This window comes from Enhydra lutris, unplaced genomic scaffold (genome assembly GCF_002288905.1).
Source record: "Enhydra lutris kenyoni isolate GAN:26980312 unplaced genomic scaffold, ASM228890v2 scaffoldscaffold52, whole genome shotgun sequence".
Lineage (NCBI taxonomy): Eukaryota > Metazoa > Chordata > Mammalia > Carnivora > Mustelidae > Enhydra > Enhydra lutris.
Genome location: NW_019154136.1, coordinates 6132585 through 6145828, shown reverse-complemented (window position 1 = coordinate 6145828; position 13244 = coordinate 6132585). Strand labels below are relative to the sequence as shown.

The window sequence follows — 13244 nt, the reverse complement described above, 5'->3', positions numbered from 1 at the left end:
GTTTATTCAATGGCAGTTGTTTCCTGATTCGTTGACCTCACCAAATCTAAATAATAATTAATAATTAAACGCATTAAAATGGTTGAGACTCCAAGAAATGTGCAGCACAGTGCTCTCATACACAGCAACGAGAGTGACGGGAGGTCTAGGCAACGGGAGAAGTCGAACTGTGATGCAGTCACCGTGGAAGTCTCAGCCACTGACATTGGGAGGGCCCTTCTGAGGTGACCTCCTTGAATCGAGGGCCTGGGGGTTATGTGCCCTTGCAGAGGCCATTTGGAGCAGCCTGTGCTCAGGGAGGGGACTGATTTTGCCTGATGCAGTTCTCTTTGGCAGAGGACAATTCCTGGGGAGAGACTCCGCTCAGCGGTGTCAGCGGCTAACAGCCCCCAGCACCCTGGAGGTGGCGTGCAGGTCCTAAAGGGCCATCTGGGCATGCTTCACAGTTCCATCACAGTGTATCACAGATACAGAAAGGCATATGCTTCTTAGTAACACTTAACAAGATAAAATTATCTTAAGACAGAAACAACCATCATTTGTGACAATTTCTCTGTGATTTCTATTAGTACTGCATATTGCTAACACTACTAGGATTTGTTGCCTGCATTCCTGGTGGAAAAAATACTAGATTTCTGTTAGAGGTAAGTGAAAATACAGACCTTCAAGTCCGCACACCCAGTTAAGAAGGCCTTGGGAGCCGGAACCTTGATTTGTTCATTTTGGGATCTCCAGAGTCGGCCACAGTTCTGGACACCTACTGATAGTACTTGAGTCATTGCTATAATTAAAGCTGATGGGATACAGCTTAAAAGATAAAGACTTTTAAAACTAACACCTCCAAAGCGACCCTTCTACGGCTTAAAAGAGCTAGAGCGGACAGCCTCGTTCTGTGGAAGTCTCGGGCTCAGGCCAAACACTCCCTGCCCGCGCGGGCCTGGAGGGGCGGGGCCCGGGCCCGGCACTCGCACTTATAGGTAGAGGCGGGAGGGGGCGGGCCCGCTTCTTCGGGCTCGACGGAAGCCCTTCCTTTTCAGGCCGCGCCCCGCCTCCTGTGCGCCCGGAAGTCCCGCCTTCGGAAAAGGAAGTAGCGGTGCGCTAGGGCGCCGGGGGTGACCGCGACGATAACGGTGACCGAGAGAGGAGAAGGCGACCACGGTTTGGCGGTTAGAGGCGGGGCCGGCTCCTCGGAGCGGTTCGGGACAGGAGTCAGGTGCGGAGGAGGAGGCTGGCTGAGGCCGGTGGGTTTCGGGGTCTCGGGACTGGAACAGGTGGGACGCCGAGGGACCGTGTGAAGACAACTTTGGCCGCGTTTCCCCCTTGGAGGTCCTTTCCTTCCTTCCTCGAATTCGTTTTCGCGCGGTACCCTGCCCTGATTCCCAATTCTTTTCTAAGCCTGGGTCTGAGGGGTTAGTCTGGACTCTCCTCTGGGTCACCACGTTTAGGGCTCCCTGTTCCCCCAGACCCACGCTCTCTATCCGTGACGTAGTTTTTCAGGGACCCCCATCACCTCACCCCCAAAATCCGCGCATCTTAGAAACGTGACTCTAAAGAATGGTGTGGTTTAGATTTCACACTGATATTTCCCAAAGGGGTTATAATACATTAAAGCTATCTCTCGAAGTGGATACTCTGCCCTGTAGATTTACATCAGAATGACGAGGAAGGACGGCCGTTGGGTAGATTAAGGAGGATTGGACAGATTAAGAAGACCGAGGGAGTTGTCGGGGCCCAGGCATCAGCATTAACCTGTCTTTCTGCTTTGGCACGATTGAGTTTAGAATTATTTGGATTCAGCACGTTGGTTCCAGCCATGGGTTTGTCTGCATCTACCCCTGCTGTTGCCGTTCAGACCTCAAATGCTTCAGATCATCAGACAGCATCCCCACCTTCCGGATGTCCCATGCATGAAGGGGAAATGAAAGGTAATTGACCCTTTGTCTAGCAAATAAAAACAAAAAAGAATTCTCAAAAGGGTTTTAAGGAAGAGGCAGCACAGCACGCTAGTGGGACAGAGTGAGTTCTGTCCTTATGGTGCTACTTTCAAGGTATGTGACTATAAACAAGTTACTTTTCTAAGTCATAACCTGTCATCTGAAAGGTGAGGATATAATAATATTTCACAGGGCTGTTGTGACAATTAAGACAGTGCACGAGAGTGGACTGGTGGCTTCATACATTAGCCCTTACCCCTTAAAGTTTGCAATCAGAGGTTCTCAACGTGGGTGGCCACGCCCATCCCCCCCAGGGGGGGACATTCGGAAATGTCTGGAAACATTTTTGTTGGTCAAAACTGAGAGGAGCTGGTGCATCCAGCAAGTAGAAACCAGGAGTTCTGGTAAACATCCTGTAGTGCACAATGTACCTCTGCAACAAAGATCTCCTGGCCCCAAATATCAGCAGTGCCAAGGTTGAGAAACCTTGGTCTAGATCTGTCTTTATCTGTTAAGGCAACTTTACACCCGTTGCATTATTCATCTTTATAAAAGTAAGTCATCGCTTATGGCCTTCCTGCTGTTTCCTTAGCTGCAGAGGTGAGAATGGAAAAGCTGTCTTTTATTCCTCACTGGTCCACATTTGCTTTAGATGCTTTATATAAAAGTATGACCTGAAAAACACTTTCTTGCATTGTAGTCTTTGATTCCCTTGGTCATTCAGCAAGAATTTACCCACTGCCCACTCTGTGCCAAGCACCAGCTGGTTTTGTTTCTGCACCGAGAGACAGCAGTGCATAGAACACAGAAATCCTTTGCCTGGTGGAGTACGCATTCTCATCCTCGTACTCCAGTGTGGTTAGGTTTTCTATTTTATATTCACGAAACTTAAAAACCACACAGTTAGTAAGTGGCAAAGCCAGCAAAAACTGTGACCTTGGACAAGGACAGACCCAGTGCTCTTCCAGGGTTCCCTCTGTACAGGAAGAATGAAGACAGAGTTGGACAGAGCTGTTGTGTATCTGTGCTGAGTGTCTCCGGGTGGATCATAGAGCCCTGAATGTGGTTTGATTTCATTTACTATGTATCCAGAAGCGCTGTCAGTCAGATTTGTTTGCAAAAGTAAAGAATATGGATATTTGTAGGTGACTAATGGGGCTCCTGGTTATATGGAAAATGTAACAGTATTTTCTCACACCCAGCTGGGATCACTGACCCTGGAGAGATGGGTATTTTGAATGGTGGAGTGGAAAGCTGATAGAAAAGTCTCCCTTCACCCCTCAAGCAGACAGCCGTACAGGGTCCTAGGGAATGAGGGTCAGCGAGGAGGAACAGAGGAATGGAAGTGAATAGAAATTTGTCTTTGGTGTGTATGGGCATCTAGCACATTCTTGGTGTCACTGCTGCTGCCTAACGCAAGGATCCCTTACTTGGGCAGCTGTCTTCTGGGTCATGGCTCTCCTGGTGCCTGCCCCCTCTCAATAGCGGAAGACCTGTTTCTCAGTCCCCACACTTGCTTCCAGGAGCACCCTAGATTCTTGGGTGTCAGCTGCCCCTCGTGCTGGGCCCTTGTAGCTTCACACCTTCCCTCTTAAGTGGCAGCTGGGTCCCACATGGACGACGGACCATTTACTTTAATATGTGCCTTTCCTTGCTAAATGCTTGCTATTCACTGATGGGGAATAGAACGGAATCAAGGGGTAGTTTTCTGTGCCTTGTTTCTGTCGTGGAGCAAAGCACAAGCAGGGCGCCATCCAGACTTCTCTCCGGGAGCCTTTTTGAAGGCTCCTCTGCTCAATTCCATCTCCCGTCTCCAGTTCCTGGGGGAGGGTGTTGGTAAGCGCGGCGTCCTGTGTCGTGGTCAGGCCGGGCCTTGTCTGGACTCTGAATTGAAAGTCAGGGAGACCCAGTAAAGCATGGCTGGGCCTCTGCTTAGTCTGTTCGGCGACCGCTCACTGCCAGGGGCCCACGCGGGTACCTTCTCGCCCATCGCTAAAACCGTGCAATGAACAGTACATTTCTCTTGCAAATATTGAGGTTTTTTTGTTTGTTTGGTTTTGGTTTAGTTTTGCTACAGGCATGACACGATAAGGGAATGCGTACCCATTTCTCTTTCAAGGGGAAAGTAAATTTATAGAACCTTCTCCTGGTCTATAGGATATTAGAATGTTAGCTGGTTTAGCCCTCGGCAGCGTGGAACAGGAGGAAGCTGGCTTTGCCTTTGACGGTGACCACTGGTCAGAAAGCCGGCTCTTTAGGGCCGGGACTGAGAGTGCCAGATGTCCTGCCTTTGTGGTGACACTGTTTTTGACTTGATTTATTTCAGGCTGTCCAGTGAGCGCAGAGCCATCTAAACCAGCTTGTGAGAACAAAACGGATGCCGTGCCTGCCCACCAGGATCGTGCGTACGAGTATGTGGAATGTCCTGTGACGGGCGCTGTGGCTAAGAATAAGGAGAACCTAGATCCTTCTAATCTGGTAATTCGCACTCAGCCCCTCTTCTGGAACTTTTTCTGCAGAGATGTTTTTATGGCCTCCCAAGGCAGACTGCTGACTGCTAGGATTCATTCTTCTTTCCTTTCAAAATAAAGAAGTCTGATATTCCATCCACGTTGAAACTCCTGAACGCATCAGTAATCGGAGCTTCAGAGAGCACCTCGTGAAGGAAACACTGATCACGAAGCGCCAGAATAGGTTGACTGGAGAGAAGCCACAGCCAAGGGATTTTCCTTTAGGGATAATAGAAGGCGGGGAAGTGCCGTTAGGGGTTCCGCTACACTGGGTAAAGGTATTTCTGGTCCTGGGAAACCTCACAGGCACAATGCCTGGTTAGGGCTCTGTTTTCTGGCACAGCCAGGTGCCAGTCTGTGTGAGAGTCACTGCTGTGGCACAGCGTCAAGTGGCGGCCACCAGTGGAATGCCACCGAGAAAGCAAAGACGAGACAAGCATGACCTCAGCATATTTTGTGATAGCGGAGGGAATGGAGGTTTCCTGTTTGAAATCACATTTTAATGGAGAGACAGACACGTTCCAGTCTGTACCCTGGAAGGCCAGAACAGGGTGCTTTGAAGGCCAGAGTTGGGGCGCCTGGGTGGCTCAGTCGTTAAGCGTCTGCCTTTGGCTCAGTTCATGATCCCAGGGTCCTGGGATCGAGCCCTGCGTCAGGCTCTCTGCTCAGCTGGAAGCGTACTTCTCCCTCTGTCACTCCCCATGCTTGTGTTCCCTCTCTCACTGTCTCTTTCTGTCAAATAAATAAATAGAATCTTTAAAAAAAAAAAAAAAAAGGCCAGGTTATCTGAAGTATTTAGAATCCTTGGCTAACATTTGAAGGAACCAGATATACTTAGTCTGGAAGAGAAGGGTGGTGGGATTGTGTGTGTGTGTATGACAACATACATGTTATATATATACATACACGCATGCACACACACATACAACAGTACCATCAGCTGGGTGGTTGGTAAACAACAGACATGCCATTCTCAAAGTTCCAGAGGCCGAGAAGTCCTATTGGAAGGTGTTGGCAGTTTCAGTAAATTTGGAGGGACACAGACATTCAGCCGCAACAGTCAGTAATGACCTTGCCAAGCTATAAGGAAACTGTTGTGTTGACGGACAAGATCAGGGTCTCCCCACCTTTAGCACTGTTGAGATTTGAGGCTGGGCAGTTCCGTGAGGCGGGGCACTGTCCTGTGCTCTGAGGATATTAGCAGCATCCGTGGTCGTCACCCGCAAATGCCATGATTCCCTCTTTTCTCAGTCCCAACCACCTAATGTGTCTCCAGACATTGCCGGAAGTGCCACCGTAGGACTACTGTTCTAGATAATCTCTCATACCCTAGTGGGTCAGAACATGGGCCTTTTGGAATCCCACAGACCTAGACTCTTACTCATGGGATTGTTACCTGTAGCAAGAATATTAATGAATACTAGCCAGCATTGCTTCTGGAGATATCTGTAGCCCTTGCGCTGGGCACCACACACTCTCCAGTAATCCTCATGCCCGTCGGCAGCCAGGGGTATTAATGTCCCCATGTTCAGAGCTGAAGCCACTGAGAATGAGCGAGGGTGCAGTTCGCCCCACATCGCTCAGCCGGGAAGCGGCGGCCCCCAGTGAATCCCAGCTGCCTCTGACCTGTCCTTCAGCCCCCTGTGGTGATGATGCAGGTCACGTGCTCGCTGTGGCGCCTGGCATACCCAGTTCTCCCGCTGCCACCATTCGAGCTGGGGCCATAGCGTGACTTAATAGTAAACGGGCATCTGCTAGATCTTCAACCTGGAAACACAGAAGAAGTTCTAGGCCCGGGGTTCTCAGCCAGGGATGATTTTGCCCCTGGGAGGACATGGGTTGTCACAGCCTGGGAGGAGGGATACTATATGGTAGCGACCCGGGGAGGTTGCTGAAAATCCTACAGTGCTCAGAACACACCCCCATCACCGAAAGTTGTCCATCCCCAAATGGCATCGAGGCCTGGGGTGAGAACCCTGGTCCAGGGAAGGTGTTCGCATAACAGTGTTGCTGCCCCTGGTGTCTGGGAGGAAGGGTTCTTGCCCCCCTTCCAGTCCGCCGGTGCGGTGTCGCTGCTTGTCTGTTTTGTATTCAGCCCAGAGACTGAAAGCATCGGCCAGATCCTAAAAAGTAAAGAATATCTAAAAAGAAAGCAGGGGCGCACCTATACTTTATGATGCTTTCCCTCAGAGTGAACAGTCATTTTTGAAAAGCTCATCGTAGAAATGTTTACAGAAACGTCGGCAGTCACGGTATTAGTTTTTACTTCTTAATCCTTGGGGAGAAAGACAGAAAACTTAAGCACAGTGTGAATTTACCATCTGTGAGAACTTCAACAAGAAGGAGAAACTTTGGAACTCTGGCTCTTCAAAGCGGCCAGGTTATCTGGGAGAGCTGAACTTTTGCCGTCACTGGCCTCATCGGGACCTGTACCCTGTGTGTGATGCACCGCTTTCCAGAAAGTCGTTGATTAGTATTGTTTGTTTCTACTTTATGTCCTGTTTCCAACATTTTAAAAAATCCGCTTAATTTCTTTAGATGCCACCGCCCAATCAGATGCCAGCCCCCGATCAGCCGTTTGCACTGTCTACTGTGAGAGAGGAGTCATCCATTCCGAGAGCAGATTCGGAGAAAAACTGGGTGTATCCTTCCGAACAGATGTTCTGGAATGCCATGTTACGGAAAGGGTGAGCGAACGTCTTACTGAGGGTATAAATTTGCTCATCAAATTCATCTAAGAATTAAATGTTAAAGACGTTTTCATCCCCAAACGCCCATCAGTATATAATATTCAACTGATTTTTCAGACTTAAAACAATTTAAATGCAAGGCCAGTGTATCAGCTGGGATTCTCCAGAGAAACAGAACTAAGAGGATGTGTGTGTCCTTATACATAGAAAGAGATTTATTTTAAGGAATTGACTCACGTAATTATGGAGGCTGAGAAGTCCCACGGTCTGCAGTCAGCAGCCTGGCGACCCAGGAGGAACTGATTTCATTCCCGTCCAGAGGCAGGAGAAACCGGGGCCCCGATTGGAAGGCAGTCAGGCAGGCAGAGTTCTCTCGTGCGGGAGGTTCATTCCTGTTTTGTTTAGAGCTTCGGCTGATCAGATGAGGCCGCCCACGCTACGGAGAGCCCTCTCTTTTACCCGTTTCAGTGTTACTCTCATCCACAACACCCTCAGACACACCCAGAATAACGTTTGACTAAATACCTACCCCTCTACGGCCTAGTCAAGTTGACACAGAAGATTAACCCATCATAGCCAGTAGCCGTTTTTAAAAATACAGTTACATAAAATACTTAGAAAAAGTTGAGGAATCACTAATCAGTGGTTCTGACTGAAAAAGTGTCATCTTATGGTTCCTTGATACATGGGTGAGTGGTTTTTGGTCACTTAGTGAAATGAATATGTGGGTTGGTTTTATGGCATTCTCAGTAAGGTTTTATTAGGTTTTACCAGACGTTCTTTCCTAGGTGGAAGTGGAAGGATGATGATATTAGTCAGAAAGATATGTATAACATCATCAGAATTCACAATCAGAATAACGAGCAAGCTTGGAAGGAGATTTTGAAGTGGGAAGCCCTTCATGCTGCGTAAGTATGTTTGAGATCTTTAAAAAAAAAAAAAACCATCCTTCCAGCATCTTTCTTACTTCATCTCTGCTTTCTAGAGTTTAAACCTTTTATTCAAACAACGTGTTACTCTAATACATTTTATTTAGTTAGTTAGTTATTTTTAAAAGATTTTATTCATTTGTCAGAGCACACGAGCAGGCAGAGTGGCAGGCACAGGCAGAGAGAGCAGCAGGCTCCCCGCTGAGCAGGGAGCCCGATGTGGGGCTCGATCCCAGGATCCTGATCATGACCCGAGCCGAAGGCAGCGGCGTAACTGACGGAGCCCCCGGCATCCCTCTTATACAGCGTTTTGGGCAGCAGGCCCGCTTCAGTGACTGGTGGGGTAGACCGCTCCCACACATCTGTGTGAGAGGCAAGCATTTCATCGTGCTCGTGGATTCGGTGGGTCCCAAGTGCAGAAGGTACAGAGCAGGGATGGCTTGTCTCTGCTTCCAACGGCTCGGGCCTCATCCAGCTTCTGATCAGGGACGGCTTGGCAGCGGAGGGCTGGAATCCTCTGAAGGCTGGACGGTTCGCTCGTCTGCTGATTGGTGCCGGCTGTCAGCCAGGACGCCTTCCCCCAGCCTCTCACTGTGGCTGCTTCGGCTTCCTCACACCATGGCGGCTGGGTTGCCAGAGCTAGAATTCCAGAAAGCTCCAGGGAAGCTGCTTCTCTCTTGATGACCTGGCTTCAGCTGTCCCGCAAGCCTGCCCAGGTTCGAGGGGAGGGACCGTGGACTGCCCCTCTCAGTGGGAGGAATCCTGCGGTGCATCGAAGGCGCCGCACGTGGGGTGGGAGATGGCACAGTGCTCTCCGCCCCAGGGCTGAGGAGAAAACCAGTTCTGTTCCCTTAGCCGTACTGACTCCCCAGTAGGATTAAGCATTGAGAGTAGTCTTAGCCCGCGGGCCTTCTTCTCAGAGGGCCTCGGTGAATGCAGCACAGTGTGTTGGCAGCGACGGGCCGTCAGTCTGTTCGAGCGGTGGTCCTCGCACGTGAGCTGCGTCGGCCTCGCCTGCGGGTTTACTGAAACACTGAGTGCCGGGCCCCCACCCCAGGGTTTCTGATTCAGTAGATCTGGGCTGAGGCCCAGACTTGACATTTCCAGAACAACATAGATGCTCCTGGTTTGAGGAGGCCACTTTGAGAAGGGGTGGGGAATGTCAGCACAAATAGCCAGATTATATTATCACAGGGGGATTACATTTTAACCTCCTGATAGGAGGCGCCTGGGTAGCTCAGTTGGTTAAACGTCGGCCTTCGGCTCAGGTCATGATGGTGGGGGTCCCGGGATGGAGCTCCACATCCGGCTCCCTGCTCAGCAGGGAGTCTGCTCCCTCTCCCTCGGCTCCTCCCCCTGGTGGTACTTGCTCTCTCAGGTAAATGAATAAAATCTTTAAAAATAAAAATAGGAGCACCTCAGTGACTCGGTGGGTTAAGCCTCTGCCTTCAGCTCAGGTCATGATCCCAGGGTCTTGGGTTTGAGCCCCGCATCAGGCTCCCTGCTCGGCAGGAAGCCTGCTTTTCCCTCTCCCACTCCCCCTGCTTGTGTTCCCTCTTTTGCTGTGTCTTTCTCTGTCAAATAAATAAAATCTTTAAAAAAATAAATTCATGATAAAATGTGGTTAACTTCTTGGCAAAAGTCCACGGAACGATTTGGTGTAGATGTCCTGTTGTTTTTTTTAAACACTTGGACTCTGAGTTTCATTAGTAGCACTTGCTGGGTGTCGGCGGCCAGGCACCAAGCCCAAGAGGGGTCCTTGTGAGGAGGGGACGCCGCGGCAAGCACGACTCCCTTCTCCGTAACCCGGGAGCAGCCCGGCTCCGATCTGTCCTCCCTCCAGCTCGCTAGTGATGTGAGCTGCCAGGGTGGGAGCGTGTGCCCGAGCGACAGCCCCTGCCAACCACTTGTAGCGGGACAGAGCAGAGCAGACAGACGAGGACATGCCACTTTGACAGTTTCAGCCCCCCTTCTAGTCGTTTTCCAGGGTCCCTCAAAATTAGGTCAGCCTTTTAAAGACACCTGCTGCAGCTTCCAGGGACCCTCTTGAGAAGAGATGCTAGTGAGTCGTTGATAAAGCAGGAAGCAGAGTGACTCTGATGGGCCTCACGTAGGGCTCGGGCACCCTCGGGCCTGTTCTCTCCCGCCCACGTCCTGAGGCCCGGCAAGGCGGAAGTCTGTCCTAACAGTGATGGCAGCTGACGAGATCGGCCCCTGTCCCGTATTTACTTACTACAAGAGCCGGTGCGGCACGAATTTCATTTGTTCTTAGGGATTCTTGCAGCATTTTTCGTCATGAAGCCTTGTTCATTGGTTTCAAATGAAAGAAAAGTAGAAGATTTTCATTTATTTGTTTTAAAAAATCCAGCTGCAGGGTGTGAAAGTCAAGTGTAATGCTCAGTACTTCACATTTCTTTCCTTTTTTTCCCCTGAGAATATGCCTCTATCCCCCCAGCAGACGCGAAGTGCACTTCTGCCTCCTGGGAAGACCGCAGGTGCTTGGAATGCCTGGGAGGGGAGGAATGCACTCGATCCAGAAGCAAAGAGCAGCATTTTTACCAAATAGGGATCTTTCTTTGAGCTGTCCTGAAAGTTCCCTCACTCTGTCAACGTGAAATTATGTAAAATGCATGCAGAAAACTGTGTGTTGTTAAGAGACGGCAGTGCCACCTTTCTCAACGGAGAGGAAGTATTTTAATAGGCTTTTCTTGTTTGGGACTTTCTAGGGAGTGTCCTTGTGGTCCATCATTGATCCGGTTCGGAGGTAAAGCGAAAGAGTATTCACCGAGGGCGAGAATTCGGTCCTGGATGGGGTGAGTGGCGCTGCAGAAATGTCCCCGGCCCGTCCTCCACTCGTGACACCCAGGCCAAGCAGTCTCAGGACTGCGGGGCCACCTTCCAGAACGTTACCGGCGCTCTCCCTCAAGTTTGCCGTCGGTGGGCGGGCTTCTCTGGGTGTCGTGCATCGTTCCTGTCTGATTGTCGTAGCCCTGAGTTGAGTTGCCTTCTTTGTTCTCCGAACTGCCCTCTCCCTCCTCCCGTGGTCTCTCTGCGTCCGGGCACTTAGTGGCCCCCTTTCCTTCCCGCCTAGGCCGGTTCTCAGCTCGCACTTGGAGCTCTGCAGCGTCTCCGTGACCTCCCCGGCCTGGGGCTCTTCCCCACTGACCGCGTTGCCTTTCCAGACAGATGAGCCGTCGCCTAACCTGGGCTCCGCACAGTTCCGCGGCCCCGTCTTCCCCCGAGCCTCACCTGCCGGTGGGGGGGTCCGGCGCCTGGGAGCAGGCGTCTCACGCTCGAAAACGTGTTTCATTTCAGGTACGAGTTGCCTTTCGACAGGCACGACTGGATCATCAACCGCTGCGGGACGGAAGTGCGGTACGTCATCGACTACTATGACGGCGGGGAGGTCAACCAGGACTACCAGTTCACCGTCCTGGACGTGCGGCCCGCCTTGGACTCGCTGTCGGCCGTGTGGGACAGGATGAAGGTCGCGTGGTGGCGCTGGACGTCCTAGCCGCTGCTCCGCCAGAGATGGGGAAATAGAAACTATTTTTTTCCGAGCAATACATTAAACTATTTCCCCAAACTGAATCGCTCTCGAGATGTAAGGGGGGCGGCAAGCGAGCGAGGCCGCCCCGCGCCGTGTTCTTTGGTTTTTAGTTTGCCCAGCTTCTAGCGGGTCATTGCAGGGTTCCTTCCCACTTGGCCTAAGTGGGAAGCAGTCCCTTGGTTTCTCCTTCGGCCGTGGTATTGCCTGTGTATTTAATCTAGAAAAGTGAACGACGTCTGAGAACGTTTGTCGTGTGAAGAGAGCTGCTTTTCCCTTCCCGTCTCTCTGGGGTACGTGAGACGCACACCTGGAAGCCCGTGTTCTGCGGAGGAGCTCAGCCGGCCGGGTGTTCGCACCACCACTGTGCGTCACAGATAAGTGGTTCTGCTTCGGGAAAAGTCAACAGCGTCTCGCTGTCCCTGCAGGAGTAGCGCGCCCTTAAGAAAACGCAGAGCTACCCGCCGGCAACGGACTCCGCAAACGGAGGCGCATCTTGGCTCCAAGTTCTCAGCGGTGAGAATTTCTCAGGCTGGACTTTGTTCTAGAATAGTTCAACTCCCCCTTGGTTTGAGGATGCATGTGCATTGAGATCTGTGTTTTCACTTTTTAAAGACTTTAATTCCCACTATCCTGCTACGAACCGCAGCTCCCAGCAAGCACGTCTCGTTGCCCACGGCCCCTGACCCGTTTCCCCCACGCCTGAGCCCGTTTCTCCTCCTGCCCAAAGCCCGCCCCCCGCCACCCCTACCGGCCTCACCGGAGCCTTGAAGGCTGGGTGCGCATCACAGCACCAGGACGGTCCCTCTCGAAAATGGGATTCCGTTCTGTTGAATGTTAGGGTTCAGAAGAAGAGTATTTTTCCCAGATACACGGTGTTTGCATCAACTCGCTCTCTCGGTGCAGATTTTCTTTTTTAAAAGAGCTCTAAGTTTGCCGTTGAAATTCTCTACCAGTGATTCATACGCTGGTTATTCTCCTTACAGCAGCATGTTCCCGACGACTGTTGGGGTTTTTCTTAAGTGTCAATAATATTTGGATTTCCTTGGAGTCTAGCGTTAGGTTAGCAGAAGGAACTGGCAGTCTGGAGTGATTTGGTTGGTACTGATTTCTTTGTTGTGTCAGTTTTGTGTGCTGGTTTCAAAATCCAACAACTTGAAGCTCTTCTACATGTCAAAATATTTGTATATTTTAAAATAAAATAAAGCTGATAGTTGACAGGTTTGGACTTTAAGAGTTACTTTGCGTGTCGCAGTCATTTCTACAGAGATGATCTTTGCAGAAGTCAGGCTGTAGTCTCCCTTCTGGCGGCCATTCTCTCCTCATCACGGTTCAAACGGCTGAGAAAAGGAATTACTGTTGCCATATGGGGGGGGGGCTCAGTGCTGCTGGATAAGTATAGGATGAGGCACCATAATGGGAAAGTGGTGTAACTGGAAGCTGGAAATTGAGCCATGGGCGGGTCACCGCAGTTCTAAAGAGCCGGACTAGTTAGTTCCTGAGAAGAACCACGCCCGCGGGAAACTGTCAAGCAAAGCCGAGGACAAGGTCAACGGTCAAGGTCAACGGTCGCTCCACCTTCCAGCACTCCTGGAGAAGACAGCCCACTGGGTTTCGGAGCTTCTGGGGGGCCA

The 13244-nt window shown here is 50.8% G+C and overlaps 1 protein-coding gene across 1 annotated transcript; it reads left to right on the top strand.

The window, feature by feature from the left end:
- The first annotated feature begins 1071 nt into the window (after positions 1-1071).
- Positions 1072-12828, top strand: LOC111157120 (cytochrome c-type heme lyase). The gene is made up of 7 exons (XM_022518357.1): positions 1072-1213; positions 1782-1925; positions 4261-4412; positions 6983-7131; positions 7923-8042; positions 10790-10876; positions 11379-12828. Exons 2-7 carry the CDS (start codon positions 1814-1816, stop codon positions 11575-11577), a joined length of 819 nt encoding a protein of 272 aa, XP_022374065.1. The 5' UTR covers positions 1072-1213; positions 1782-1813; the 3' UTR covers positions 11578-12828.
- Positions 12829-13244: the final 416 nt, after the last annotated feature.

Excerpts from the sequence above, each read along its gene's own strand:
- LOC111157120 (XM_022518357.1), top strand. The coding sequence starts at position 1,814 with ATGGGTTTGTCTGCATCTACCCCTGCTGTTGCCGTTCAGACCTCAAAT. Across the intron at positions 8,043-10,789 it reads TGGGAAGCCCTTCATGCTGC|GGAGTGTCCTTGTGGTCCAT; the intron begins GTAAGTATGTTT and ends GGGACTTTCTAG. Across the intron at positions 10,877-11,378 it reads AGAATTCGGTCCTGGATGGG|GTACGAGTTGCCTTTCGACA; the intron begins GTGAGTGGCGCT and ends GTTTCATTTCAG.